Below are 16,869 nucleotides of genomic sequence, written 5' to 3' on the forward strand. Positions count from 1 at the left end.
AAAAAAGCCCTACTAAATCAGAAACTCCAGTTGAAAAAATTGGAAGGACAAAAAAAATTGTAATCCAACCATTCCTCCGCAAAGATCATCGCAACAACTCCATCACGGACGAGAAGGGTGGAATCGGAAATGAAATTTCCGATCCCTCTCGCAAACGTAGAAATTGCCTCAAAACATTGAGAAAAAAGGTTTTGGGACAGAGTGCGTTTGCAAATTTGCACAAATTTGTGTAGCAGATTGAAAAAGAATCCGAATTTTACAAAAAATCGACAGAAATTGAGAAAAATCCCCCAAAAAACCTCCCAAAAATCGGTGGAAATTAGGATCGAAACAAATAGAAATGAGTAAAAACCTACTACTTCAAAAAAAAAAAATGTACCAGCTAAGAAGGACCCGGAAAATCACGGAGTGGATTCAGATCCAGGCGAGTCTCGCTGGGATCGATCGATCTCGCAAGTGAAAAAAATGGATTGTTTGGATCGGATTGGGTTTCGAGATCCAAACAAGAAGCTGATCTTGCTGAATACTTGATCAATTAATCAACAAATAGAGAAAAAAAAAAAAAAAGAAAAAAAGAGATGGGATTAGGGTTTTAGCGTCGTACGTAGAGCGGAGGGGCTACAGGGACGAAGAGAAGGAGAAAAAGGGGGGGTATTTATAGGAGCGGGGTTTAGGGTTTTTTGAGTCGGTGGGGATTTGAATTGACTTTCCGAAAATGCCCCTACGAGTCCAATCGGATTTTATGACCAGTGGGTTTCATCGACCGGGTTCAAACTCTATAATTACGTTTTTTTCATTTTAATTACACAAATTTAAAATTATATTTTTTTAATTTTTTTTTAAAAAAAATTCATCTAAAGTCAAGTCCAACCGGATCCAGATCCGGGCACCTTATTCCCAATGGGTCCGGATCCGGATCCAATAGAGACCCGAAATGAGGGTTTGAGTTTGATCTACACATAATGAATATTTATTTATTGAACTTAATAGCTGTCCAAATCAATTTTGATTTATGTTTGATCAAAAAAATTTGACTTATCGGATTTAAAAGTTGAACCGAATGGCTTTCTACACTGAGTTGGATATTCATTTTAACGTTGTGAACCCGGTGCGCGTAACTTTTATATCGTGTACAAAATAAGAAAAAAAAGTGTTTTCAAGATACACTTCGTATTCGTATCGTATTTTTTTTTATATACTGTCTGTTTGTTTCAACCTAAGTAGACTTTAAGTTGAAGTGGATTTTGAATTGAAATAAAGTTCAGGTGAAAAATATTTCAACTCGACTATTAGTTTTTAACTGTGGAAGTAAAGTTCTACTAATTTTGCTATTTATTGGTAGAAAGTGAATGACGTAAATAGTGCAGTTCTTTATTTTTTCTGTTTATTTCACCGAAAATTATTCATTTTCCTCACCATAGTAAACTTACCTCCTAGATAATATTATTATCTCTCTTCTAATTTAATAAATAATAAATTATAATAAATAAAAAATAATGTAAATATATGTCTATACAATTATAAAATAAAATTTAAAATAATTATATTAATTTTTTGTATATAAATTATAATAATGCAATAAAAAAATTCTAAAGTCAAATAATTATTAACATTTAACATATTAATTTTCATCTTTTTTTAATATATAAATTAAATAAAAAATATATTAAAACTTAACTAACCCAATTTCATCATATGTGATACATACAATTTAAAGAAAAAATTATTTACTTTCACAATTAAATATATTTCGATGAAATATGACTAGCATTATTCAAGAATATCACCCCATGAAAGAATAATCCTAAATATTACTGTAATTAAGTTTTCATCTTTTTTTTGTTTACTTCATCGAAATTGAGTTCCTCCTATGAAAATGCAAAATCAATTTTAATATTTCGAATGAACTGAGCTTTCGAGTATAATAATAATACGATGAATCCAACAGTAAAAATGATTAGTTTTTGCCGAAAATTATTTTTTTTTCTCTTCACTTACGGTGAAACAAACGTGTCCACCCTTAGCTGTGTTGGATAAAAAAAAGGAAAAACTTCAAAAAACCCTTCTGTGGTTTTACACTTTTTCATTTTAATATCCTGTAGTTTAAAGTGTATCAAGTTAGTACGCAGTGGTTTCTCACTTTATCACTTTAGTACCCTGTGGTTTAAAGTGTATCAAGTTAATACCTTGTGCTTTCCCACTTTATCACTTTAGTACCCTGTGATTTAAAGTGTATCAAATTAGTACTCTATGATTTTATTTTTATATCAAGCTAGTATCCTGTAGTTTTATATTTGTATCAAGTTACTATCTTGTGGTTTTTAAACCACTAGGTACTAAAGTGATAAAGTGCGAAATCATAGGGTACTAAAGTGATAAAGTGCGAAACTACAGGGTACTAACTTGATATACTTTAAACCACAGGGTACTAAAGTGAAAAAGTGCAAAACCATATTGTACTAACTTGATGCACTTTAAACTATAGGGTACTAACGTGAGAAAAAGTGAAACCACGTGGGGGTATTTGAAGTTTTCCCTAAAAAAAAAAAAAGTAAAACACGCCCACGATCATATAGACCCGGCGCATATCGAACGCTCCTCCCGCAAAACCCTAATAAATCTTCAGTTTCACAATTAACTCCGCTCAATTCCCCCATTTTCTCCAATTTCTCCTCCAAATTCTCGAAGATTTAGAGCCATGGAAAGTCGCATAGTACTGGACGAGAGTAAATTTGAGCAGAAGCTTCAGCTATGGGCGCTTCGGATCCCACGCGAGCTCTCCAGCTCCGTCACTCGCCTCCTTCATGGGTATTGCATCGATTAAACGCACGTATATTATGATTCTCGCGAGATTAAGTTGTAAATATTGTTGATTCGATTCGTTGCTTTGTGCCCCTTTTTATGCGATTGAGTGGAGTTTTTTTGGTTGTGTGGGAGGGAATTGAAAAGATCAATCAGAGGTGGCCAAGATGATTTTTTAAAATTTTTATTTTTGGTTATTTAGAGGGTAGCTTAGAGGGAGTTGGATTATTAAAATGTATAGATTTGATGTAGGAAATTCACACTGTAAGGCAATGTAGCTTGTTCATGAAACAATTTAGGAATTTGATATTGTGATTTTTTTTTTTTAACCTTTTGGGACTATATGCTTATTTGATCCAACGCGAGCTTCTGCGAAAGTGATGTTTGATAGTCACTAAAGTACACCTAACGGATTTTCACCGTAGCAGAAGCAAAGGTTCAAATTAAAGCTTTTGCAAAAGTGATGTTTAATTGTCATTAAAATCCACCTCAAAAGTTTTTGCTTTAGCAGAAGTAGAGACTTCAAATTAGAACTTCTACAAAAGTGATGCTTGATTGTTATTACAATCCATGGAAGCAATTTCACTGTAGCAGAGGCGAAGCTTTCAAGTAAGAGTTTTTGCAGAAGTGATGTTTGATTGTCTTTAAAATCCGCCTAACAAGTTTTCACTATATATGAAATAGATGCTTCAAATTAGAGCTTTTAATTGTGGGCCCTTCCGCTTCCTGCGATAAAATTTTAGGGCAAAACTTTATTAGGCTTAATGGGGCTGTTCATCGCGCTCGATGGATAAGGTTGCCGCCCCACCAGAGATAAATTTTTGAAGATTTTCATCCTCAATCTCCGACTCAAATCTCCTATTAGCTCTTTAATATTCTATGTCTTCTTGTTCGACTAGTTTGTGAAAATTGTTAATTTGCATTTCATTTTCTAGCTGCTTGCTAGATAAGCCTCGTATCAAACCCATAACTGAAGATCCGGACTGTGAGAAAAATCGCCTCGCCGTATTATCTGAAAGGATCCAAAACCCTGGTAAGTAATATATTAATGTCTTTGGCTTGAATTTCTCGATATTCAGAAAGTTCTACCAATACTATAAGACATCTTATCCACCATTGTTTCATCATTTCTTAATAAGTGAAATAATTTTGGACCCAGTGTGCCCGCTTTAAGTTGCTCCATCATTGTACTTACCACACTGGTACAACCAGGTAACTTAGTAATATTCAAGCAATTTTTGGACAATGATATCATGATCAAATTGCCATCTGATTTCCCCGAAACTATACATAACAAATATTTAGGTAATTGTGCTTTATTCATGCCTTTATGTGCTAAGAATTTATTAAATAAGAGAGCCTTAACATGAAAAACCTGATTGTGCTTTCTAACTTCTTCTCTACCCTTCCATAGTGGCTGTCATATTGTGTTTACTGGTTGTTTCTATCATTAAGGGGGGAAAAAAGATAAAAAAAGTTGGATTGAATTTTTGATTGGAGATAAATATAGTATTGATTCTTTTCTTTCTCATGATTCGTAATGCATGATATTTACGCTCTTCTTTTGTTTTTATTTGTTACTGGTGATTAATTCCTGTAAATTGAATAGATTTATCTGAGATCCCTGATGAAAAGCTGGATTCACTGAAGAAGTTGTGCAATTTCGAAGCAGTTCCCTATTCATTGACACTTGGGTACTCTTACTGGAGTGCAGGTTGATCTTACACTTCTTGTAGCTCAGTTACTTTAGATGACTGTTACTATAAGTACCCTTCTGGATAGTCCTTTAGTTTCTTCGCTATAAATGACTGTGGCTATAAAATAAAAAGAAATGAGAAGGGTGCACTTAGACATGGTCAAAATAATTTTCGCTGGGGCTTTTTTTTTTTTTTTCTGTTTTTTAAAGTCTTCCTGATTTAATAAGTCTATATGGGCTTTTAGAGGCTTGTTGAGGAGAAAATGTTATAAACAATTCAAACTAAACAGCTTATTTTGTCATGCTTTCTTGGTAGCCTTGGTGATGGACCTCTGCTCAGCTATCACAATGTGCTTTATCATATTTTGCTGTTTTGAATACCGAGTTACATTTCGGTACGATCTGTGCTAATATTTGCATTCATGCATGTTTAGTTCCTATTAAATGTAATTTTATAAGATTAGGAGTCTGTTTTCCTTCTGGGAGATGTCACATCATTTGTTTATTATGCAAAAAAGAAGATCATCTAAAGAAACATTGAAGTGAGAGTTTAGCGACTAGCGTCATAGTCCTTCAGATGGTTTATGTTCTAAGAAAGCAGATACTAAACAAGGGAGTCTTATAGTATTATTCCCAGGTATTGTGTCTTTTTGTTCTTACTGTATATATATATTTTTTTAGCTTTGATTTGTGGAATCTCAAACTCTTTATGTAATATTATAGCATTTAATGTTTTACCTCTCATCATCGGATCGCTTAAGCCTTGAAGAAGTTTCCAGCTTCTTTGATACAAGCAAAACCTTTGTTGGTTTCTTCTTTATTACCTATCCAATGACATTTCTATTAATGATTGATTTCGTCTTTTCTTTTTCTTGTTTATAGACCATATTTTGAAGAAAATTCTGCCTGCAGGAGTGGAAGTGCCTTCTTCTTTTGAAACAATAGTTAAGTATTCTTTATATTTCTTTGTTAATTACCATGTGCTTCTTTCATCCTGTATGCATTTCTGCGTACAATGACTGGAAAGGCACCTTTTTACCCCATAACTTATATAGTGATGTGCTTATATTCTTGTTCTGTATGTCTAAGTTTCTACTAACAAATATATCTTATTGTTCACCAGGCCATATTGCTCATCTAAATATATCTGATGAATTGCTTCTTTACAAGGATGTCATAGCAAAGGTTATCTATGATGTATGTATGCTTCTCTAACTTATGATTAATGATTATCTGATTGATGGATCTTATGTAGATTTCTTTTGCAAATTTGAAAATCTGTATTTGGTTTAACAGATTTGAGGATTCTTAAACAATTTGTTTTATTATTCCTTTTTTCAAATCTGCACAGAAGAATCACCCTAGAATCCAAACAGTGGTAAATAAAGTTGGAACTATCACAAACGAATTCCGAGTGCCAAAATTTGAAATTTTAGCAGGAAAAGATGATATGGTCACTGAGGTTAAGCAGTATGGTGCTACTTTCAGACTTAATTATGGTTTGGTCTACTGGAACTCGAGACTCGAGCATGAGCACATACGGCTGGTTTCCCTTTTCCAGAAAGGAGATAGTATTTGCGACATGTTTGCTGGAATTGGTCCCTTCTCAATTCCAGCTGCACAGAAAGGATGCACTGTGTATGCAAATGATTTAAATCCTGATAGTGTCCATTATTTAAGAACAAATGCAAAGATAAATAAGGTGGAGGACCATGTTATTCCATATAACATGGATGCTAGAGCATTCATTCGTCACTTGGTGGTACCGACTGATTCGGAGATGGAAGTAGAGTCTCAATGTGCTACTATTAGAGGAAGTAAGGGAAACACATTACAACCTAATGAAGAATCAGCTATGGAAAAAGGAACTCTAGATGGTATATATTTGTTTCCTAAAATTTGCAAATGGTTCACTTATCTTTTCTTACGGTTTGGTTGTTTTTTCATGTGGTTATTCTAATTAGACTTAGTACTTACTTTTGCTAGATGCTGGAGACAGTGAAAAATGTGTGAATGGTTCATCTACCATTGCCGCTAAGAGACGAGCAGAGATCTCCAGTGAAGGTAAGTCTGCTAAACTTCTTTGTCTTAGAAATTCCATTTTTTCATATTACTTGTTGACAATATTGTATCTAATAGAGAGATTAATTTCTAGAGGTGGCAATCGCCTTAATGGAGTGGAGATCGATCCATTCCTTGTGATGCCTACATTTAGTAGGCTTGAAACATATTACAGACGCTATCCCAAGATCCTAGTTTTAGGATACCTAATTTGACTGATAATTTGTAGTTTCCAAGATTGTAAAGAGCACAGATTACTTGAATGTTGATATTTGTTCTAGTGTTCTACTGAGTTGTGAAATTAGAATGAGTTTACTGATCAAAGAGAGCCTAGTGATTTTGTGGCTGAAGAGTTTCCATGAACAATTTATGCTTCTAATACTTTAACAGATGGCGGCACTGAAAATAATGACTTAAATGCAACGACCAAGAGACACAGAAACACTAACAAGAGAGTACGTGGCTGTGTACCATCTTCTCTCAAGCCCTGGGAACATTTTGATCACATGATAATGAATCTTCCTGCTTCTGCTCTGCAATTTCTTGGTAAGTTTTTGTTCCTCTTCATATCTTACCAAAGATATTTGTAGTGCACAATAGTATGGGAAGTTACGTGTTGTTCCCATTTAGCTGTTAACGCGTAATTCTTTGTAGTCTTATGCTTCAAATTTATAACTTCAAATTCACATCTTGAAGTTAGGCCTTACCTGATTTTATTCAGAGGAAACCATCTAACAAACTTTGATCAGAATTTTCTTTTTACTAATGTTATTCTTAAACAAATTTGTTTTCAATTATGCACTAGAATAAAGGTACATTACCGACATTAATTTGTTAACTACCAATTGTGGTGCGCAGTTGAAAATTGTTCTGAGCATTGTTTCAATCGTACACATAAGCAACGCTTTGTAAAGGCATTGAGGTGGACAGACAGTTAAAATTGAATACAGGATCGGATTAGATTATTTAAATCTTTTGTCTAATGATTTAGCAGATGTTTTCCATGGTCTTCTCCGGAAGAAACACTGGAAGGGGCTTTTACCTTGGATACACTGCTACTGTTTCATGCGTTCAAATGAAACGAAAGAATCTATACTCGCTGTAAGTGGATTGCTGTCAATGTTTCATGAATTGTCTGCTTTGTTGGTGCTTGATACTGCTATTTTTCACTTTAATGCATATATGCATACTTAGCCTTCGAAATAATGTATTGACGTTCACATCAAAACATTTTTGAAGCACCCAACTTCTTTGCAGGATGCAGAGTCGACTTTAAATGCCAAAATAGCAGACCCAATTTTTCATAGGGTTCGAGATGTTGCGCCCAACAAGGTAAGAACTTTCTTAAGGTTGTCTTTTCTTTATTTTAAGTCTTTGAATGCGTTAGAACCTGGTTATCTTCTAATTCCAAAATTTTCAAACTTCCAAAACAAATTAGCAAATTATGTCAATTTTTCTGCAGTAATACAGCCTGCATTACTTCCTGCAGGCTATGTATTGTTTGAGCTTCAGGCTGCCCGAAGAATGTTTTAAGGAGGAATCGCAAGGTTTGATGCTATCCGCTGATACCAAGTCATAGTGTCACAGAAATAGAACCCCGTCGCCTACTTATTGTGCTTTTCTGAGCGACTCGTGAAGCTACACTTCCCTCTACAGGTACTCAATTGGCATTGCACCTTTTCTTCACTTAATTTAATTCTGAACATTTGGTTGTCAGGAATCTTGCATTTCAAATACAGCTACCTATACTCTCATTGCTGATTAAAATGAAGATGGGTGATAAAAAGATGTGTGATGGTTTTTCATTTTAACCGCACAAATTGGTTTCTTTCATGGTACTTGGGAGACAAAAAGGATCTGCAATAATGTGTCACGATGAGTTTTTGGTTCTATTTACAATTGCATTTTTGTTAATCCCTATATTTATATGATTGTCAAAATGAAAGATGAATCCATTGTTATGTATTGTACAACTACAGCAAGAATTCAAATCCTAGTTACCTTTTCTACATTAGCAAATGATTTTCCTTCAGATGCCAATTCATTTCAACTTGATTATTTTTTTAGACATGTTCCGCTAGACGGAATCAATCATGATCTTTGGATATCATGCTAAAATAGCATCACTAAGTATTCACTTCATGACATAGTTCTAAGTCCCAAAGGGTGCGCAATGCTTACACAGCGACGAAATAGGGATCAATTCCGTCTCTCCAAAAATAGTGATCGATTTTGCACATACGGTATAAACGTATGCTATAGTGGAGCAGAAGAGGTTGCTACCTCTTCTATTATATTTCTTCCGCATTTCCCTTTCTTCTTCCTGATTCCTTCTTGTACTAAAGACTCGTTGAATATTGTCTCCCACTTCAATGGTATTTTATGTTACGGAATTAAAAAACGAACCCATCTAAAGAGGTTCCTAGAATCTGAGGTTGACCAAGCGATCAAATTAACAACATGTCTTCATCTATCTGCTTCTTAAAGTTTGAAATTGAACAGAACTAATCCTGCGATTCCTTTTCCAATGCTCGAGTTGTTTCTGTTTTGAGCAATTTGTTGATCAATTTCTGATTCCTTACCAGGATACGAGGTGGCTTCAAAGCTCGAGCGAAATAGGACCTGCAAAATTTTCTCAAGAGCTAGTTTCTTGACCTGTGTAATACAAGATCTCTTTGATTGGCTAAAGCATTTCACAAAGCTCCGGTTTGATCATTGTAAGGTACTCAACCCCAAGATACCCTCAGAATGAGTGTTTTTGATATTCGAGTTAAATTAAACATAGCCATGTCATAAGCATCACTTTTTTTTTTTCCCTCTCTATCTAATAGTTTGGACTCTAATCAAGCCCATGGAGAGTAGTTTACAAACTGGTCAATTCATATATAATTATATATTGCAGTCAAAATACAGGAGGTGCACAAGTACGCAAACATAAGTTGAATGAAACAATATGTTAGTACAGGAGATGACTAGGGTTAGGGCTTTTATCGGAGTACTCGGGCTTCTAACATAGTATTTGAGACTCTGTATGGTCACTAATGTGTAGACCTTGTGCTCTAAGAGACACTTATGGGTTCCTGCTGCTCGAGTTAACTGGTGCCCATAGATCCGCGCCGTTGCTCCGGGCTATTCCGAGCGTCACCGCGACCGGCATGAGGCAGAGGCCGCGGCTTCCCAAGCTGTAGTAATCCCCATCCTGAGCTTTCATGAGAAGATTAAGCTACCGAAAGCTTCGATTCTTTGCATTTAAACAGCACAATGAAAGTGCAGTAATTATTTTTCGTCGCGTTTGTTTGGATGCTGGAATAAGTAACAACACTGCAGTTTGTTGTTGGATGGGGAGTTTCCTTTTGATTATGGTCACATTGTAACTTGATTTTTTATCCATTTTTTAGCCATTTTTTTAGAAGTGAAAGATGCTGGAGCTATCGCACGAATAGCTTTTTTGCAATAGAAGCTATGACAAACGAAAAAATAAAAAATAAAAAAAAGCATCTCACCTCAACTTTACCAGCCACTGAAGTTCGTAGATATGGAGCGCTTAGAACCTATCAAACACCATAAGAGAGACTGATTTGTTTTAAAACTCTTTTTCCGAGAAAAAAAAAGAAAAATGAAAAAGGAACTGTGTGAGGGAAATAACCTTGAGTTGGTCATGGAGGAACTTGATGTACCCAGAAGCTTCTTGAAGAACCGAAGCTGTATCCGACTGCAGTAGATCGTCAGATTAAGCCGTTTTAACTTTAGAACACTCGTTAAGATTTATTAATTAAAATAAATACATTTGATCCACTCATGAGGAGCCCATCTCATTAGTTTAACTATTAATTAGTTCTCCAGGTGCACTGCCAAAGCAGTTTACCTAGATATAACGTATTTGCTTTGACAATTATCAAAATTAGCTTTGACAAAATCAATTGCTTATCAAGCGCGCCGAAAAAACTCTTTATTTTTATTGTGCAAAGGATTGAAGATTTATGCATACCTTTCCGAAAGGAGAGACCAGTTGTTGCAGCGCCGCGACTCGCTCTCCAATCCTGTCCTTCTTCTCCTGTTTGCTCGTCTCATTAAAGTATTAGTAATAATCTTAGAAAGAACTACTATAATCTTAAAAGAAGAAAATAGAGAGAAATTATGCGTGCACCCACAATCTCTCACATGCATGTCAAATCTGCTAGGGCAGTGAAATATGTTAAAATTTAAGTTAATTACTTATTTTAATAAATTTATAGTTGCGAGAATTGTAATAAAATATGTTAACTAAACTTATAAATACAAACAACACATTTACGTAGTTTTGAAGTGACCGACACAAATCATACAAACCAAAAGATTAGTTATTAAAATCGAAATGTTAAAAGCTGGGTAGCCGATTAAAGAATACAGTTCGGATAAGTTCTATACGTGTGTTATCATAATTCTATTGATTTGTTATTTAACATGCATGTAAAAAGATTGTGAGTACATCACGACTACAAAGTATAGTTGGACTTCGTAGTAATGCGCACAGAAAGGTCAAAGGCCAGCCAAACCTTTGGATAGATGGGGCCTCCTCCTGCATCTGTCTTCAACTTCTTGCCGCTCATACTACCATAATTGGTGGCGGCGGCGGCGGCGGCGGCAGTTGCGGTTGTCATGGCTGCGCTGGCGGCGGTGCCGTGAAAGTAATTGTCGTAATTCTTTCTTTTATGATCAACTATTTCTGTCATCATCATCCTTGATCTTCTTTTCTCTGCTCACAACAGCAAAAACCACAAACTTGAAATCTTTATTTTGCTATAAAAAAAATTTCTTTGTTTTTGGATATGAAAGACTCAAATGGAGGAGAGAGTAGCAGGAGAGCTTGACTTCAGGGTGAGCAATTAGGCAAAGTGCATGGGCAGTCCCTCTACTATCTAAATATCGCAATTTGGTCCTCGTACTTTTCATCTAAGACACTTTAGCCACATAAATCGTTTTCCCTCGTTAGAGCCCGTTTGGTATCGACAAAAGCGTGTCAGGACATGCTCTCCGTTTTTCGGTGGGACTGTATGCATGCAAAAAACATACCGTAACCGACCTATCATAATGTATACGGCGTGATATTAGTATATTACTTACAGTAAGAGATAGATTTTTTCATTTCTATCGTACTTTCTCACCGTACGTAATGCGATCTCTCCTTTCTGACTTGCAATAGTTTTTTGACGCTTAGATTATTCAATTGAGAAGTACGGGGACCAAATTTGTAGTATTGGAATATTAAAGGGACAAATCCATAAGTTTGAACCCCATCAATGCCATGCCATAGGCTTTGTCAAACCCCATCTGTTTTTATGTCAGTAGTTATCACTACAGTCCAAGGACAGTTTGTTCACCAAAGAAATCTGGTCTCTTTCTCACTTTTATGTTCACATTTTTTCTTGATTGGGCCATCTTTGTTCACTTACTAATGTATTTATATATTTGTTCATCTACTTATTATCTTTTTTCAGCTTTTCAGGTTCTGTAACCAATCCCACAAAATACTTTATTATCTTTTTTTAAAAAAATTTTAAACTTGTTAAAATACAGAAAACCTCTGTATAAATACTCGTTTCTTTACTTTTTCTTTTTTACTTTCAAAATTTTATATTTTATCCTCTTAAAATTTCAAGTTGATACATTTAACCTCCCCTTCGTCAAAGTTCTGTCGCTATTCCGTCAAATTTCTTATAATTTATATCGAAAATACTCTTAAAAATAACAGAATTTTAAAAAATAAAATAAAATATTTTTTACAGAACAAGTAACGGCGATTTGGTCATTTCATCCCCTTTATAACACTGTAATTCTCTAAAAATAAATATGAAAATTTAAAGGGAGTAAAATATAAATTTTTGAAAGTTAGGAGGAAAAAAGTGAAAAGTTGATATTTATAGAGAATTTTCTGTATTTTAGCCTTTTAGATTCTTTATCATACGTTTTGAAAATGACTTGGGAAAATTATACAAAGGCCTCAATTTTAACTTTTTTTATAAATAAAACTCTTTAACTTTATCAAATAGTTCCGTAAATCTTTCAAGCGAAGTAACTAATTATACAATTATTTTGATTGTATGTCTAGCACATAATTTTATACGACTTCGAAACACGCGGAAACCTATTTCTTCTCATCTAGTTATGATAACTAAGCATCAGAATCAAATAATGAGGTGAAAACTAATTTGATTTTTGTGGCCTTTTTCGCGCATTAGAATAGGAGGTAAGATTTGTTCGTATTTTGAAGCTTTACAAAATTACTCGTCGGACATGCGACAAAAACAGTTGTGTAAATAGTAAGTTCACTTAAGAAGAGAAGTCTACTGAGCAATTTAATAAAATTTAGCAATCTAATTAAGTCTATTTGTAATAGTATTTAAAATTTTAGGAGATTTTTGTAAGTTTCTTTTCCCCAAAATCTAACCCCTTTTTTTTCTAATAATATCTAATATACCTTCAAAACTTTAAAAATATCTAATATAATTCTGGTAGGCCAAAATGCCCTTATTGATTTTCAAAATTTCTTCAGATATATCTCTAACTCTCGAATTTACTAATGGATTTGGGATTTAGAAGGATATTTTGAAAATAGAAGGGTAAATTTGAAAATTTTGATTAGTAATGAAAGGTATATAAGTAAAAACCTTTTTTTTTATTAAAAAAAGGATTTTGTATGATTTATCATTTTTTTTGCGAAATGGACTGCGATGATTCAAATTTTCGCAACCAGATACTTCTATAAGTACTATAAGTTGTAGAATGATCGCGATACTATTGACCAATTTGGCCGAATATGTAGAAATCTTTCTCATTATCAAGAAATAGACACATGAAAATGGTGTGTATAGTGTAGAGGCGCGGAGCCCAATTAATACTTTAGATAAGGTATTAGATATGGATCGAGTAGCATGTTCTCAGTTCGAATTCAAATTCAAATTCAAATACAGATGCTTAAAAATAAAATAAAATAAAGCCATTGGTTATTAAAAAAAGAAAAAGAAAAAGAAAACTTCATCTTGATTTTTTAAAGGGATAATTGCCTATATACCTCTCATATGTTTGAAAATATTCGATTTATCCTTACTTTTTTTTTTCTTTCTAAAATACCCCTCATATGTTCCACCATTATTGCAAAATACCCACGCAGTTATTTCCTGTTAAGTTAACTTGAGTTAAACGTGAGTTAAATATCTACCACAGTTAAAAAAAAAATAAAATGCCAATTTTGCCCTTAACTTAAAAATAAATAAGAAATATTGGTGACGGTAGAGGAGTATATTTGAAAAGACCAAAAGTCAAAATACTTTTTGTGCCCCTAACTTTAAGGGCAAGTAAAAAAATCAGTAATGATGGAAGAATATATTTGAAAGGGAAAAATAGTAATTTTACAGAGATAATAGAGTTAATTAACATATTTTAACTCTAGGGGTATATTAGAAATATGTTGGAAAGTAGAAATGATATTTTCAATATCAGCCTTCTAAGAGGAATAAATCGAAAAATCGAAAATTTTTTAGAAATATATAAGCAATTGCCTTTTTTTTTAATATTGAACCTGACTTTTGTCCAATTCATAGGATACTATTTCTGGTCCTCGTGTCACATTATTGGGGTACATAAAAATATGTGAAAATTAAATAAACCAACAAAACGACAAAATCTCTAAATTCAAGACGTATACGGCATTATCTTTTCCAAATTACATAAATATATTTCAATCTTAATCTTGAAAACAACAACAACAACAAAATCCTCACTCAATTAGCTTGGTTTTTTATGAGTTTAAATTCAAATTTCAATATTTTGGTTTAAGTGATTCTCACTAGTACTAATAACTCTGTGGCTTTCAAACCAACAAAATATTTAAATATAATTATTATTATTAAATTATATATATATATATATTATTTTATTTTTCATCTGATGTTCAATATAATTGGGTTAAACATTATAATAAACAGTTAAATATAAGCTATGTTGATTAATAAATTATTTAATAATAATGCTTTAAACTCAAATTCTATGTGATTAAATAAATTAGACCACAAATTAGATCGCGCCAAATGGCGCGTTTCTATTGTTGATTATGTGATCATTTTCTTTTGACATGATAAGGCAGTGGCTGTCACTGCTGAATAGTCTTAAATAATAGAGTTTTGTGTATAAGATAACTACACAGATTTCTAAAATATTTTTAATTAATATTTAGGTATTATTAATATTATTATTATTATTATTGTTTTTACTATGTTTAATTTAAGTATAGTAAAAGTTAATATTTTGAACTGTGAATTTTTCTACAGCTGTATTTTCGAGCCGAACATAAGCATGCGATATCTGACTCTTCTTTAATTCTTTAAAAGATACATGTACAGAAAAATTTCACACACAGAACGATTTTTCTACTTATGATGTTCATAATCGTATCTGAGCTGTGCCGCGCATATTAGATTACTCAAATTCAAGCCTCTCTTTTATGAGTCGGCAAATGTAGCACAATGAGCTAAAATTCCATTTCACCAGTTACTTTAAAGAAGGTGTTATATTAACATATCTTAATATATAATTTTCTAGACAAAAGAAAAAAGATTAAAATATAAAGTAAATTAGCGCTTCTGCTTTTGTTTCTAATTACTCAAAGTCGAAAATAATTGTTGCTGAAAGCAGAAGCAGAAGTAAATCCGAACTAAACAGGTTCTTGAAAACAGCCATACATGACAAATACGCAATCCTAATAATTGAAAATAAGAACATAAGATCTTTTTATTGATGGGGAGAGAAGAGAGATATAACTCACAGTGATCAAATACAAGAAGAAGCCTCAGTAATTCTCCAAAAAGAAGATCAAACTTAGCTTATTCTTTTCCCCTGATAATATTTTTGCACAATTCTCCCCACTCTTTGGAATAACACTAAATCACAAAGAGAGAGAGAGAGAGAGAGAGAGAGAGGGGGGGAAGGGTTGGGAGGGTTTAAGGAAGCAAAGGGAGGAGAGAGGCTATATATAAAAGCCCAAGAACAAGAAGAGAAAATTAATTTTCTATTATTATTATGTAGGGTGAAAAAATGTTTGGATTGTCCTTGAACTATCTTCAAATAGCAAAACAGTCCTTAAATTTATATATATATATATATATTAGGAGTCCCGCTATTATACTTTTATGAGTATTGTCTCTCTTATACTCGTAAGTTTTTGGCCCTTAAATTTANATATATATATATATATATATATATATATATATATATTAGGAGTCTGACTATTATATTTTTATGAGTATTAGCTCTCTTATACTCATAAGTTTTCGATCCTTAGATTTATTTCATTAATTATTTTCATCGATTAGATTATACTATTTAACCAACTACCAACTCAATGCTAGAGAACTACTATTATTTTAAGTGGGGACCATCATCATCCTAACCACACATCCCATCAATCAACGGTTAAAAATTTATAAGTATAAGAGGATCTATACTCATAAGAGTATGGTAACCCCAGCCTATATATTTGATAGAAAAATTATAACTAAATTAATAGTTCAGAATATTGAGAAAAAATTTGGAGCAAATCAAGCGAATTTTGATCCGAGGATGAAAAGTAATGGATTTTGATCTCGCCATTTTAATTAGCCGTTATTGTTGATTTCAGTGAGAGTGCAACAGTAATATGGTAGAATATAGTGAAACTTAATTAGTTTAGAAATAAATTTATATATTCTTATCACTTACGAAATTGTAAAAATATTACAGTTTGGAAAAATAAATACATTTGTAATATTTTTCATATAATTATTTCTTAAGAAAATTTAACTTTTATTACAGTGAAATGGCACAGAACTATATTTTTATGAATTATTCATGGTACCACAAGGTATGATTTTTTTTTTTTAAATTTTATAAGAACAATTAGTTTTTTGACATTTAATAAAATTTAAAATTATTTTTTATTAAACAGTGTTGGTACTGAGGTGCAATATTGAAATAATACAGGGGCTATAAATACATTTTACCCCATATAATAATAATTATACATACGTGACATGGTCCTTTCACATGACAGCTAATACACAGCCCATGACGCGGGCCCCACCACCTGAACAGGGTGACGTCATCAAGATTTCCCACGCTAATACTTGAAACTTCGATTTTTCTTTTTTTTCTTTTTTTTTTATTTCTCCTTTTAAAAAAAGGAAAAAAAAACTTTTTTTTTCTTTTTTTTTTTTGTGGTTGAATTTATCCACAAATAGTTAGAATAGTTATTTATTAGGGTATTGCATGGATAAGCACATTTTTACTTTACCATTCTG

The 16,869-nt window shown here is 32.9% G+C and overlaps 2 protein-coding genes across 5 annotated transcripts; one reads left to right on the top strand and one right to left on the bottom strand.

The window, feature by feature from the left end:
• Positions 2,566 to 9,375, top strand: LOC109726380 (tRNA (guanine(37)-N1)-methyltransferase). 4 transcript variants are annotated; one of them, XR_002220504.1, is made up of 12 exons: positions 2,566 to 2,808; positions 3,738 to 3,835; positions 4,412 to 4,516; positions 5,381 to 5,443; positions 5,622 to 5,695; positions 5,850 to 6,375; positions 6,485 to 6,562; positions 6,950 to 7,105; positions 7,554 to 7,660; positions 7,817 to 7,891; positions 8,049 to 8,215; positions 9,145 to 9,375. XR_002220504.1 is itself a non-coding variant. In XM_020255931.1 (11 exons), the coding sequence occupies exons 1-11, from the start codon at positions 2,699 to 2,701 to the stop codon at positions 8,136 to 8,138; spliced, it is 1,482 nt and encodes a 493-aa protein (XP_020111520.1). In that variant the 5' UTR covers positions 2,566 to 2,698; the 3' UTR covers positions 8,139 to 8,578. The 4 variants fall into 4 exon arrangements, 1 of the variants encoding a protein (XP_020111520.1); XR_002220505.1 differs by lacking the exon at positions 9,145 to 9,375 and adding an exon at positions 8,277 to 8,578; XR_002220506.1 differs by lacking the exon at positions 9,145 to 9,375 and adding an exon at positions 8,299 to 8,578.
• On the bottom strand, positions 9,422 to 15,516 carry LOC109726381 (transcription factor bHLH113-like). The gene is made up of 6 exons (XM_020255932.1): positions 15,360 to 15,516; positions 11,095 to 11,294; positions 10,548 to 10,613; positions 10,206 to 10,271; positions 10,063 to 10,110; positions 9,422 to 9,758 (listed from the first exon to the last, which is right to left on the bottom strand). The coding sequence occupies exons 2-6, from the start codon at positions 11,275 to 11,277 to the stop codon at positions 9,630 to 9,632; spliced, it is 492 nt and encodes a 163-aa protein (XP_020111521.1). The 5' UTR covers positions 11,278 to 11,294; positions 15,360 to 15,516; the 3' UTR covers positions 9,422 to 9,629.

The sequence above is a fragment of the Ananas comosus genome, linkage group 21 (genome assembly GCF_001540865.1).
Source record: "Ananas comosus cultivar F153 linkage group 21, ASM154086v1, whole genome shotgun sequence".
Lineage (NCBI taxonomy): Eukaryota > Viridiplantae > Streptophyta > Magnoliopsida > Poales > Bromeliaceae > Ananas > Ananas comosus.

Coding starts and splice junctions, on each gene's coding strand:
- LOC109726380 (XM_020255931.1), top strand. CDS start 2,699: ATGGAAAGTCGCATAGTACTGGACGAGAGTAAATTTGAGCAGAAGCTT. Junction 7,106..7,553: donor TTCTGCTCTGCAATTTCTTG/GTAAGTTTTTGT, acceptor ATGATTTAGCAG/ATGTTTTCCATGGTCTTCTC. Junction 7,661..7,816: donor CGAAAGAATCTATACTCGCT/GTAAGTGGATTG, acceptor ACTTCTTTGCAG/GATGCAGAGTCGACTTTAAA.
- LOC109726381 (XM_020255932.1), bottom strand. CDS start 11,277: ATGATGATGACAGAAATAGTTGATCATAAAAGAAAGAATTACGACAAT. Junction 10,111..10,205: donor TCCTCCATGACCAACTCAAG/GTTATTTCCCTC, acceptor GGTGTTTGATAG/GTTCTAAGCGCTCCATATCT. Junction 9,759..10,062: donor CAGTGGCTGGTAAAGTTGAG/GTGAGATGCTTT, acceptor ATGAAAGCTCAG/GATGGGGATTACTACAGCTT.